General features: G+C 41.4%; 1 protein-coding gene across 1 annotated transcript in view; it reads right to left on the bottom strand.

The window, feature by feature from the left end:
- Positions 1 to 5,713: 5,713 nt before the first annotated feature.
- The window catches only part of LOC108673555 (beta-1,4-galactosyltransferase galt-1), a gene marked incomplete in the record, with an annotated part of 12,715 nt that continues 4,114 nt past the window's right edge, over positions 5,714 to 14,314 (bottom strand). The window contains 6 exon segments of the mRNA XM_047883780.1: positions 5,714 to 6,671; positions 7,629 to 7,729; positions 11,040 to 11,280; positions 11,815 to 11,991; positions 12,613 to 13,065; positions 13,681 to 13,785. Of these exon segments, the coding sequence (XP_047739736.1) occupies positions 6,549 to 6,671; positions 7,629 to 7,729; positions 11,040 to 11,280; positions 11,815 to 11,991; positions 12,613 to 13,065; positions 13,681 to 13,785 (1,200 nt within the window).

Raw genomic sequence — 14,314 nt, 5'->3', positions numbered from 1 at the left:
TTTATATATCGATATCCAACATCTTTTAAAATTTTTAATTTATTTATTAGAAATTATGCTTCATTCCTACTTCTCCACGCGCGTATTGCAAAAGAACGCCTCGAACTAGCCATCGCCCGCGCTGCACTGTAGCCGCCTGCTAATTAAAGCTAAGTTCTGTTATTGTTTTCTGTGATGGGATGGAACTGATAGAGCGCAATGCGACGTACAACAGCAATCACTTTTGCATGTGTTTCATAAGAGCGTAATGGAGAAGAATTCAGATATTTATTCTAATTAACACTCGGATTAATTTTTCCCGCGATCTGGCTACGATAGATTTGTTAAGTGATAAATTGCCGCGAACTGCTCAAAATGCAATTCAATTATATTTTAAATTCAAGCATCGTTTACTTTGTTTTTAATAACTTGGAAATCATCTAGCTCAAAATTTTAGCTATATATCATCTAGCATCTAAACATTATTTATCATATATATAGTATCTAAACTTCGTTAAAATTGCCTACCTCTTCGCACTAACTTATTCGAAGTATATACATAAAATATCTCTCAATATCATATAGGCAGATTTAATAACTTTATTAATTCCCTTCCACGCGCATGCAATGATGAGACTAGACAACACTGTAAGGTAATCTCTATTGTTACGAAAAAAAGCGATTGTGACTGTACTTATGTTTTGTTATGTATTATATATTAAAACTGTATTTGTTATAAATCAATTATTTTAGAACAAATAGTTTTTTCAGCAATGTATTTAATTCTTGATAAAAACGTTAAGATTGAAATAAATCTTGTCAGCGCAACTTATGCCACTGCAATATACCCAAATTCTCTGTGCAGTTTAGAACGGTTAACAATAGCCACGAAAACATCGTTCATTTTTGCCGTGATATGAAGGAGGAGGATGCGTGGTCAACATCGGATTAGATATCTGCTTTTCTGTTGCACAGAACAAAGCTAATATTATCGAGCTGAAATGCTATCGAGCTGAAAACATTATTCACGATAGCATTGATTGAATACTATGCCGATATGATGGTGCAGCCAAAAACCTGTTGTTGCTCTCTGCACAACGTTAGCAGAACGTTGCCCAAGACCGGTATGCTACAATGAATACAATGAAAGTAGCTGGACTTTATTTCTTAGACTTTCACGGTTCTTTCACGTTCTTTAGTTTACGGTTCTTTCAAATTTTGACTCACAACTGTCACATGTACACCCTTGTTGCCGGAACATTCAATCGTTCGAAGTGACTTTACTTAAGGGGAGAGACCTAGAAAAATAAGAGCTCTCAGTACGTGTTGCAACTACTAATGTTTTGATAAATTCTTCATTCCTCGTCAACTGGCATATAGGCACCCGCAGCCAGACACCCGCAGCCAGACACCCGCAGCCACACACCCGCAGCCACACACCCGCAGCCAGACACCCGCAGCCAGACACCCGCAGCCAGACACCCGCAGCCACACACCCGCAGCCATACACCCGCAGCCAGACACCCACAGCCAGACACCCGCAGCCACACACCCGCAGCCAGACACCCGCAGCCAGACACCCACAGCCAGACACCCGCAGCCAGACACCCGCTATACTCAGTGCGTCACATCATGGGAGAGCAAAAAACATTTATTTGTTCACTTAAGAGCATCAGGATGAGAATAAATACCATCATGTAAGTAGTCAAGGTTTATTTATTTAAAGATTAGCATCACAGAACCACATTTCAACAAGAGCACAAAAAAGGCACGCAGTTTACAGCACATTACACTTAAATGCAATTATGACCATGGTTTTCGTAATTCGGATAGCGTAATTTACGGAAGTTTTGCGCCGGCTCGACATAAGGGTTTCAAATTTCTCAGGAATATGTCGTTATTCGGTGGAACTGAGGGACAATAAATCGATATATAATCATTGACTTGTGTTGACTTTCACGCTCGTAAATCACCTGGACCTATACTTTCAAAAAAAATTAAGAGATCGTAAGTTCATCAGCCAATCATTGACGGCCTTTCAAGCAAAATCCACCAATCATAGACAAGAAAATTGAGTGCAAGTACTTACGTTCACTTAGCGAATTTTGAAAGTATGGCCCTATATAGTGTTCAATGGCGTCATTAAGAAGTGATTCCTCTCATGGCCATATCCACGATCTCGTAGTTAACAATTGCATGGTAATCAATCGACAAAATTGCATAATGGCGCTTTTAAATTATGCACCGTGTTTTATATCCAACAATTGTGTAGCCTCCACTGGAAAAAATTATAACATATAATATCACTGCTGCTAATGCGTACAGGAGCATTGTCATTGAAAACGCGAACTTGCACTTTGGTTCGTACTTGGATAGCACGAGTTATACATTACATTACACTATTCCAAGATGCCAAGAACACCTCACTAATACCACAGTTTATCGAGAAAATAATTATACAAAATATATACAACGGTAGAAAACAGATTAAATGTTATAAAAAGGTTCCATATCTGCTCCTTCAAATGAGACCATCAAGCCTAATGGCCATTGCCAATCGCTTCACATTTCGGCATATCTAAACTTATCTGAAATGCCTAGCTATGATCATTTGATCAACTCTATTATTTTTATTGAAAACTTTGAAATGTTTAAAGTCTCGCCTTTACAACGAAGAAACATTTGTTATGCATGACTCAAACAACCGTTTATACTAAAGAAATAAAAATTCTTTCACACTATAGCGAAGCTAGAAAAAGAATCGCCAGTCATATGCATTCAGTCTGTCAAATCTCCGTTATTCGCACGAGCTTCAGCATCTTTGGCTAACGTCTAGTGAGAAATGAATTATTTTCGCAGACGTTACAAAAATTGCTAATTTGGAGCAACACTCAAGAGCGCCGTGCGACACTCAAGAGCGTCGTGCAACACTCAAGAGCGTCGTGCAACACTCAAGTGCGCCGTGCGACACTCAAGAGCGTCGTGCAACACTCAAGAGCGCCGTGCAACACTCAAGGGCGTCGTGCAACACTCAAGAGCGTCGTGTAACACTCAAGAGCGTCGTGCAACACTCAAGAGCGTCGTGTAACACTCAAGAGCGTCGTGCAACACTTGTCGTGCAACACTCATGAGCGTCGTGCAACACTCAAGAGCGTCGTGCAACACTCAAGAGCGTCGTGCAACACTCAAGAGCGTCGTGCAACACTCAAGAGCGTCGTGCAACACTCAAGACCGTCGTGCAACACTCAAGACCGTCGTGCAACACTCAAGAGCGTCGTGTAACACTCATGAGCGAAATTTTCATTTGTTCGAATATTGTGATTGCCGAAACAAATAAATCATTCATATTTATCCTTGCACAGAGTGCCAGCTACAAAATATATTCATTTAACAAGGTGCTTGTTCTGCATTTTAAGGTTAAAACAAATTCCGCATAAAATGCTTCGTTCCATTAAAACTTCTTTTATGAAATGAGAACCCGGCTATTGCACTCATTCTCATGTTGGGTTACAAAGTAACAAGGTTAAATCGTGCACACAGAAATAACCTGGACCTATACTTTCAAAAAAAGTTAAGAGATCGTAAGTTCATCAGCCAATCATTGACGGCCTTTCGAGCAAAACCCACCAATCATAGACAAGAAAATTGAGCGTAAGTACTTACGCTCACTTAGCGAATTTTGAAAGTATGGCGCCTGAACGATGCTATACTCCATCATATTCAAACGTTTATGGACACCAACACATCAGTCGAACAAAGATATTTTGTGTTTATAACAAGCAAAAAGTTTAGAATTGACGAGTATCAGTTATACAGGAGTGGACTTTGATTACAAGCTCTGCCCGTCATTACTGGAGCTATAGGAAGATCGAACGTGATCTAAATTATGTGCCTAGAGAATGTGGACACTTTCAGAAATAAACGTTGAGGTCTGTTCTTCAAACAATGATAAATCAAATTCAAATTTTTAACATTCAAATACCACGGCGCAAATTAAAGTTAGATGATCCGGGAAAGAACTGCGCGAATTGCAAAAAAGAAAAAATTAATGAATAATAATTATCCAAATTTCAAAGAATAAAAGGAATACACCCGGAATATTGAAGTGATAATGAATCAGAAACTAACTACGAGAAAATAAAAACAAATCGTTATGGGATTTTTGAATAGATTTCTCTTGGAATCTTGAACCATCTCCATCTGCGAAGAAAGCAGAGCTGCTACCCGCGCATAAACTTCTCAACTTAAACAAACTATAAACTTTCCGGCAAACTTAAACATGAAACATAAACCGCATGGTTTGTTTAACCGGCCAAGTTTATCTAAAACTAACATTCAGTCAAATTCATCCATGTTGCTGCCTCGTTATTCAGAGTGCAAGAGCATAAAAACAGACTAGACGAAGCTATGCAGGAGCATATGTTCAGTCCTAAAATGCCTAGCAAATTACGGACCAGGCAATAAGTCCAGCAGCTATCTCAATCAATCGTCAGCTATAGAAAGATCGGGTTCCAAAGGCCGGATCCCTTGTGAATCAAGTCACGAAAAGTTCAAGAATCAGCAACAGGCCATGGGCCTATGTCTTCAACGCCGACAGCCCGACACTTCTATTCTATTCTATTCTATTCTATAAATCTTTCGTAGAAAACTTGAAAAATATCATCACTGTGTTTCTAGTGGCATATGCATTTAGTTATCACACATTTCAGCCGTTGGCTATTGTCAAAGGCACACACAAAGCGACTCGTATATTCTGCATTATTCAATAGTTAAAATTTTCACGTGAGGATATTTTTAAAATAATTTATCTGAAATTAATTCAGGAAAAGCTTTCAAGAATTCATCAGGCAAAAAAGCTCATCGTCTCTCATCACTCAATATATCAAGCGGAAAGTCCAAACCATCATCTACAGTCTACCATTGGAGACAATATATATAATGCACCATCAGAGACGATATATAATGCCCCATCAGAGACGATATATAATGCACCATCAGAGACGATATATAATGCACCATGAAATATAAAATGCACCATCAGAGACTATACCTATAGTCTTCCATGGGAGACACGATCAAACTTGATTAGAGTGTTTCAAAATAGCACCACACTAAAATTATTTTATTATAAAATTGTATTGCCAAGCCAAGGTTTCATCATGGCATGACGGGATTTAAAAATTATAAAAGGCAACTGATCAATTTCGAACCCTATCAAGCCTATTTCTTTCATCAATGTTCTAATTTGAGCAAAAACATTCACTTACCAACAAACTGCTAACGTATCTCTTGCGACTATATAATGTCATAAAAAATTTTAATTCCGGTGCCGGAAGCCAGAAAATATTACAATAAAGCTACTTCTCGGTTCTTATAAAACCTACAATTACGAACCAAAACTTACCAAGCACCGTTTGCACAGAAGCCTTTTAATTAGTCCATCACCAGAGTTAGATTTAATAAATTTCTTTTATAAATGTTGATCAAATAAATAAAATCCTATAACTAGGAAAATACTTTCATGTTTTTTTTTAATTATTTATAACTAAACTTGAATGAATTGACATTCACAATGACGTTGAGGTGAGTTAAATCCTATTTATTGAGGCTGTCGTTGTGACAATTTCGCTACTTCAAGGCAGCAAATTTACGTCATGAGACTGCTGCTCAACTGAGACTGCTGCTCAACTGAGACTGCTGCTCAACTGAGACTGCTGCTCAACTATGACTGCTGCTCCACTGAGACTGCTGCCAGTCAGGCAAGTCTCATGAGTTAGTCAAATTCTGCCAATTTTTTGTCTCGTATCAGAAAATTTAAACGAGAAACATGTCTGCATGTTCTGCTATCTTACGTGAATAGTAAGAAATTTTTTTAGCGACTTCAACAAATAATAAGAAATTTATTTCGATGTCAAAATAACCCTTGTCATTAAAAGCGGTACTAAAGATATTATTTTTTAAGCAGCTTTCAGAAAAAAGTGATTGCTGTAAATGCATTCTAAGAACTTCTCTTTAGAACTGACGGCACAGTAACAGCAGAACTATGAGGCACCAGAACATAGCACCAGAACTATGAGGCACTGAGGGAAGAAGGCACTTAGCGTATCTACCATGAGATGTAATAGGCACTCCCATGGTAGCATTAGTTCAGACATGAGCACACATAAAAATGGCTACTAACACCGTATAGCTGGATCACCAACACCGTATAGCTGGATCACCAACACCGTACAGCTGGATCACCAGCACCGTATAGCTGAATCACCAGCACCGTATAGCTGGATCACCACCACCGTATAGCTGGATCACCAGCACCGTACAGCTGGATCACCAGCACCGTACAGCTGGATCACCAGCACCGTACAGCTGGATCACCAGCACCGTACAGCTGGATCACCAACACCGTACAGCTGGAACACCAGCACCGTACAGCTGGAACACCAGCACCGTATAGCTGGATCACCAGCACCGTATAGCTGGATCACCAACACCGTATAGCTGGATCACCAGCACCGTACAGCTGGATCACCAACACAGTATAGCTGGATCACCAACACCGTATAGCTGGATCACCACGGGGAGCCGAGAGGGGGCGCCACGGGACAGGCCGGCAGTCCAGGGAAGATGCCCGCACACTCGCGTGCGATGGCCTGCGTCAGCGTAGCGAGGTAGCGGTGCGCCGTCTGGTCGATCTGAAGAAATTTGCAGTTCTTAATAGCAGTTTCTGGCAATATTATCAATTTATTTACAGCAGAATATCCTTTTTTCAATTTAATTCCTGTTGATAAATACACCACTTCCCCTTCCCCTTCTCCCCTTTTTAAAACGAGTCTAGCGAAGCCAGCTGTAACGCGTTAATTTCTTTTTAAATTACTTTATTACTTCAAACGATTTCATCATGCAGAAATTTTTTATATTGTTCGGGCAAAATCAATGGCTAATGCATGTTTTGGGATCGAACCAATTTATTATTTGAAAAATTATGCCACCTCAATCTTTAGCTCAATTATCCTGTTATCTTCATTATTATGAATTTGCCGACTCATCCTTCAACATATTTACCCACAATAAATTTATAGATACGAATGAGAAACAGAGACGTTTACAATACACACGTAGAACGAAAAATTTTAATCAAGATCCTAAATTTTTATTGTGATTTGATTTTCTTTTCCTAAATTCTACGAATAGAAAGTGATCAATGTTTTATCTCTCAATGGTAAAAAACAATATCACAAGGAATATAAAAACAAAGAAAACGCCAAGCAAATTCACCATATCGATATTGGAAACGTTTCGGAGTCCAGCTCCTTCATCAGTCCGACAATCCAAAAATGATGAACTGATGATGGAGCTGGGCTCCGAAAAGTTTTCAATATCAATATGGTGAATTTGCTTGGAGTTTCCTTTGCTTTTTTTTTACTGCAGATCGATAATATAAGTACTTAAAAACAAAGTATGAGTTAACTACGCTTATGAGTTAAACTAGCAATATTCGCTCACGTGGATGAGAACGACAACTTCTCTGAGTATTAAATGGAAAATAACATTAATTTTAGTATCTACGAATAGAAATTGATTAATGCCTTATCTCTCAATTATAAAAGAAAACACTGCGCTTATGAGTTCAACTGGCATTATTTGCTCACGTGGCTAGGCAGCTTGAGGCAGTCCCAGCCGCCGAACTCGCATATCCTGTAGTGGTGCGTGAGACCGTCGGTCTCTGGCACGTTTAGAGATGTCCGTCCGCCTACAAGCATGTGAAACAGGGACACTAACACACGTACACGTACACGTACACACAAGAAATGTTTGTTAATGCACAAACAGACGAAAATTAGTAAAAATGACGCATAATTGGCGAGCATTAAACTATGCTGGGACATGTACAGTCGGGAATAGCATTAGCAAAATAGATCAAACGAGCTTGACAAGTTCGGTTAAATCAATTGTCAAGCTAAATAAAAATAATTTTCGATTAAAGTCCTACAGGCAGAAAGTTTTTCGATTTACATGCAATGGCAGATATAGTATAGTATAGTATCTTCGGCATTGAAGAATAGGCCTGAATAGGCCTGTCGCCGATTATTGTACTTTTCTTGACTAGACTGGCCTTTTGATCAAATCTTTTCAACGGACGGTAGGTTCAAAATCATTTCTAGATTTCAGTTGTTCCGTAGGATACGAGGCATTTCAAGACTAAACATATGCTGCTGCATGGCCTTGTCTAGTCTGTTCTTGAACGCGTTCATACTCGGAGCGTCAACAATATCTTCAGAGAGGCTGTTCCACATGTCAGTGACTCGAAGTGGGACCTTGTATAAACCATGAGTATACTTGTATACTTCAATGAGGTCACCACGCAGGCGACGATAACGGAGACTGGGAAGCTTCACAATGAACTAAAATGAACTAAAAATGTGGTTGAGATTAGTTTACTATATTATTACATAGAGGCCTAATGTAGGTTGATTTGAAGTTGTCCGGGAGAACACCGTCAGTGAGGCAGCGGTTGAAAAGTTCGATCAGAAAACATGCTTGGGTTACAGTATTCCCCTTAAGTAACGACGTCGGCAGCGGATCGCTGGCACACTGCTGGTTAGTTAGTTAGTTTAGTGGCCCTATGATTACTAGCGCTTCAGCTGCTAAGCTATCTCGCGCCGAATGTCACGTTGGGCATTATGGGCTAAGAACATATTGCATCACATGTATTCAGCGTTGACCAGATCATATACCTGTCTCTTATACACATCTNTGCACATTTTTTGGCTCACTGCCCAGAGAATGGACTAGTTGCCGGTTGGCCTGGACTACGTCAATGGCAGCCAGGTTCTCACCAGTCGTCGATGCGACGCGGAAGAAATGAGGGTAGTCTTGGATGCGGGCTTCTAGGGTTGGCTGCATTTGCTTCCATGTCCCTTGGTGTCTAGATTTCTTGTTTTGTCCGGCTCTGCCAGGCCCAGGGGCCTGGGGGCGTGGGACAAATGGCTCCAGCGTCGAGATTAACGTGGAGGTAGGTGAGGTCAAGGTTGGTTCCGTAGTGAGGGTCCGGGTCGTTTCCGTTGTCGGGGTATCAGGTACGAGAGGCGCATTCAAAGAGGTCATTTTCCAGGTCCGGGTTGTTTGGTTCGTCCGACGCGCTGAGCAGGCACCCGTGTATCTGCCTCCAACAAGGGGATCCCTGGTGTCAAGCACACGTAGTCTTGACGGGAACACTCGTACGCTCGGATGTAGCTTTGGTTGTCGTGGGCGCAGCAGGTTGTGCGCTTGACTAACGTTGCAAGACGGGCGCCACTCCATCTGCGCGGTGTTTAAGCAGCCCCCCGCCTGCCCAGGAGTCCCGCAGCTAACCCTTGCCACGCATGACTATTGAAGCTAGCGGGTCGGGTCTAGGTCCCCGCCAGGGTTCGTCAATCCAGCGAAAGGTCTTTGCGTATCCGTAAGAGAGCCAGGTCGTTACCAGAAGGGCGTTTTGCCATCTCTGTTAGTCTGGACTCTCCACCCGAGCCACTCGGCCATGATTGCATCTGAGACCGCACAGCCTCGGGTCTCATTGAGACACGCAAGCCCCCCCCCCCACGACAAGGGCGAGATGGCACGGGGGGGACACTGCTGGTTAGGCAGCGCGGTCACTGCAGCAATGACATCGTCAACTGAGACGCGAGTGAATTCTTGGAGCAGCAGTCGAATGGGCACGGGGCAAATGTTGCCGGCGGAGCATCGTCTGACGACGCTCGCACAGCAGAAATTTGCTTTCAAAAACCGCGTGTAATTCCTCCACGCTTACGTCACCCGAAGGCATCTGTATGACCTCTTCCCATAAATTTATCCAGCGAACGCCACGGCGCTCGAGGATCGCTGCGTTGCGCGTCGTCTCTATGGTGCCAAAATGACTTTTAGATCGAAGAAAGTCGACATAATTGCACTGCGGATCTCGCTAGGTGAAGACCACAGCAGCAGCAGAAGGATTAGTCTGTTCGTCCGGTAATTCTGGTCTGTTAATTCTGGATTGGTCTGTTTGTCCGGTAGACAGCCCGTCCGGTAGACAGCAGTCGAATCCCCCCGCTTCGAGACTCAACATTCATCATCGAACCATGGGTCGGAGACTCGTTGGGGTACCCGAACTGTGCGTGCAGGCATGAGGTCATCGAATGCATAGGTAAGCTAGGTATAGTTGCACGAGGTCGTTGACTGATAGTGACAGCCCGACATAGTCTGGACTATTGCAGTTTTTTGCGCAAGACATCGCCGGCGAGGCAGTGCGACGGACGACAGGAAACAGTTTTTTACGCTGGCACCGGACGCACACACGGCACCGTCCAGTGAAGTGGTCGATGGTTTGATATTGCGATCTCGAGGATGTCGACTGACTGAATTTGAAGGTCAGCGCGCGTGATGACAACGTCCAGCAGTCCGCCCATGTCGTGCGTCGGTACGGTCACGTGACAAACCATGCCACGTGTGACCAGCAGGTCGTTCAGCTGAAGAGCCGATGGGTAGTCGATGCGATCCAGTCAAACGTTTAAATCGCAGGTGATAAGGACATGACCGGGCCAATCCACAGGTCTAGTGAAGAAATATCGCTCAATTCGATGAAAAAATCGCGCTCCACAGCAACCGATCCGGAACGATAGGTGGTGACTGCAAGGCCCTTAAACGAGGCCCAAGTGACCCCAGCACATAACAGCTCAAAGGTGGTGGGTCAGACGCCGATGTCAAGAATGGTAAAATGCTGCCCCAGCTGGCGAGGGTAGCTCCTCCAATGTAATTCGTCGCCAGGGTGTCGGATTGCATGCTGAGCCGCGTGCGATCGACTACATGGAGTCCTTCAGCGCAAAGACGCGCGAAGCAAACCGAGTCAGCGTCGTGCCAGGTCTCAGTCAGAAAGACGACATGATTATGTGAAATAGCATTGCACCTTCTGTACTTCTGTGAATCATCCTGACCCAGTTAGTTCCGACAATAAAATGTTAGTAATATAGGTGCAGAAAGAGTGTCACTATTTGGACAGTGTGACCCATACATTATTCTAAGCGTAAGGTGTCATGAAGAAGTCTCACCAGGCTGCAAGTACTCCCACACGACGTGGTTGCCGACCTCCACGCTCTTGTCAGGACGGGCGAGATACTTGGACCTCACGCCGTACTTGTGGGGCTGGTCTAATCGCCGCGTCTTGGTCTGTGTCAGCAGGTAAGGCATGTGGCTGTCAGCACCGAATAGATTTACCTGAAGGTTCTCTTCGGTGTTGAGGTGGTCGTGGAGTGCCGTGTCGTTCTCCCAATATAGGTAGAAAAATACGTTCTGTGGAGACAAGGGATTTTAAGTGGTATTGAGATGATCGCGCTGGGCAGTGTCCTCCTCCCAGTACAAGTGGAAAAAATGTAACTCAGTACTCACTGCAGTGAGTGACAGAAAGCGCATTTTCTCGTCGACGAAAACTTGAGGTCACGGACAGACGGACGGACAGACGGACATGGCGAGCACAATAGTGCATTTTTTCTATAAATGAGAAAATGCGCTAAAAAGCATTTTGTGCAAACATGATGTTTTCAATCATCTCGCGAACAATCGTGTGGTATTATAATTGATAACTTGCGGTTTTCGTTACAATAATATTTAGCGAATTACTCCAAATACAAAGCATTATGACTTTATTATTTACATTTCACGCACCAAATTCTAAACGTCTTTAATTAAGAGATGAAATATTGTATTCCGTGCTCTGAGTAGTAAACAGATTATACACTAAAAAATTAACTAGGACATGGAAGATTGAGAATTCAATTGTTTATAGATATAATTTAAGATAAGATAATACTTGTATTATGAATGCACCTTGAAAACGTAGCCATGATAGGTGGTACCGAGTCTGGCGACGAGCTCGAGAAGGTTCTCGTCCTTACGGGGGATGAGGAACTCGTCGATGTCAACCATCGCCGCCAGGGGGAAGTGGCCGACCGAGCGGAGGTTACAGTCGTTGAGACTGGCGAATATTCCTTCTGTTCGAATATCCTGGAAAAATAATTCGACCTATAATATACTTATTTCTATATTACTCCTTTCCTGAAGTGTTTACCCAGTTTCTTTGGCGAAGTGATTCAAGTTCGGTAATAGAATTTGTATCGTATCCGCTCGAACGTTGACAGTTTTAATTACTTTAATAGACATGCATATCTGATTAACAGGTGAAAGCTTTAGCCTTCATCAACTTATTAATATGAATTTTGAATGAAACTCTGAAAGTGAAAGTAGAACTTTGAAACATTCAGAAAGTGAAAAGAGAATAGCATTCACACTAAAAAAAATGGCGCTTTAATAATAAAACTTTTTAAACATAATGATAAAATTTACTTCGACATAAACTACATTCAATCTGAACGAGAGCCAAAAAGAGAGGAACGATGCAAGTGTTCACAGGTCTAGACTCGACATTGAAACGCATGCATTCATGGCTCTCATATAAAGCTTATTGCTTTTTTAAATAGTGATTGATGAAAACCGAAAATTCTTCGAGTACGGGACCAGCTTAATGAAATACATTGTTGCTATTTACTATGAATACAGACTACAAAATGGCTTTGTATACGTAAGCCGTTGTCACGAATGGATCAATACATCACATGCACAACCAACCTTTTTTGTTTCCACAGGTAGACTCCAAGGTAGAACTTCAACACTGCCTTGTCGCATGTAGTATCTTAGTACAGCCTCGACATCTGGTCCAACTGTGTGATTATAAAATATAAAATGATCGGCACCTAATAGCTTATACATTTCTATAAATTCAACAAGCCATAGAGCCCGATTGAACTCGTAGTGAAACGGCTTGACACACACGCTCATCTCGCCGATCTTCTTTCTGGACTCCATATTTTCGACGGGCACTGAGTTTGCCAGCAGTGCAGGACCAGCAGATTGTGTGGTGACTCCTACTCTTATGACCGGGTCGTCGGGTCCAAAGGATGGTAGTGGGCAGAGGATGAAGCCAGCTGAGTAAGGTAGTGCCCAGTTCTCTTTGATGAGCTTGATGGAACCGCTCTTGACTTCTCGCTTGTTAGATGCCGACCAATACGTACACTCGGGCGCCTGATTAATTATCATTGACAGTTAGAAATTTAATTCACATTTTAAGGATGTTTCTTGGGCGATACACAGATGTAAAACGAACGAAAAAAAATTTCATTTCACTACTACCTGAAACTTGTCACTAATATTTAATTTTTCTGCCATCATTATATAATAAAGGAATTACCTTTAAACAATACCTCTCTTGAGTCTTAACACGGTGACTACGTATTGGTATAACATATGCGTACCACGAAATGTATTTCTCCAGGAGGTAGTGGTACATAATTCAGGTTGCCTAAAATCGGCCAAATCCGAGAACAAAAAATAATTTAATAATTCGATAATTCAATGTATACTAGTTTATTTGTAGGCTCCGCTATAAAAATTCCATTTATTTTCTTTTTGCAGTATTTAAAATTTAATGAGGAAGTACCCCTATCATAAATTTTAGCCGGCCAACGCAATTGAGAAAAACTAAATCACGGATTTTTTCCGGAAAAAATGACCGTCTGGCAACCCTGCTTAAAAAAGTACAAAAAAATGAAATAATAGTACAAGATGAAGCAATCGTAGTCAACGTATTAATGCTATTCTCATCACGACCATCAATTCTCTGGATCAAGTAGCACGAACCTTTGTCTTGCGCTTGATGATAGCGATGAGACGTATTGTTGGTTGGGCTTTTCTCTTGTCGATGTAGCCCGAGTAAAGGTAAATAGCATTTTTTCCCGGCTCAGCCTGAAAATTATTCGTATTTTTATTTAAATTATCTTGCGTAGTGATGGCAGAAGGAATCCCGAACCGTTGAGAAATAACGTGAATACCAAAATTTTCTAAAGGTTAAATTCAAAATATAATCCAAATAACTTTTAAATAGTTGTTACCTGTTATAAAAACAATTGACATTCGATCCAATGAAATGCATAATTTCGTTCTGTGCGAGAGTTTAAATGCTCCACGAAAATTTTTATTTTTTTCAATATATTGTTTGTCTTCAATAAATGAGGCACCTACACCTCAAAAAAGTATACATTTTGAGACAGATAAGTATATTATAGTTCAATGCTTTAATTCAGAAACGGCTTTCAGAAGACAAAAAAATACAAATAAAATAAAGTGAATGAAATCGGCAGTATTAGTAAATAAAATGTCAGTACCGGTACCAATAAATTTTTTCAGTGCTACTAAAATATTATGTTGGCTGACACTTCTATTCTATTCTATTCTATTCTATTCTATTCTATTCTATTCTATTCTATTCTATTCT

The sequence above is a fragment of the Hyalella azteca genome, unplaced genomic scaffold (assembly GCF_000764305.2).
Source record: "Hyalella azteca isolate HAZT.00-mixed unplaced genomic scaffold, Hazt_2.0.2 contig1740, whole genome shotgun sequence".
NCBI lineage: Eukaryota > Metazoa > Arthropoda > Malacostraca > Amphipoda > Hyalellidae > Hyalella > Hyalella azteca.
The sequence above is the reverse complement of the archived record's forward strand: the minus strand, read 5'-3'. Positions and strand labels throughout refer to the sequence as shown.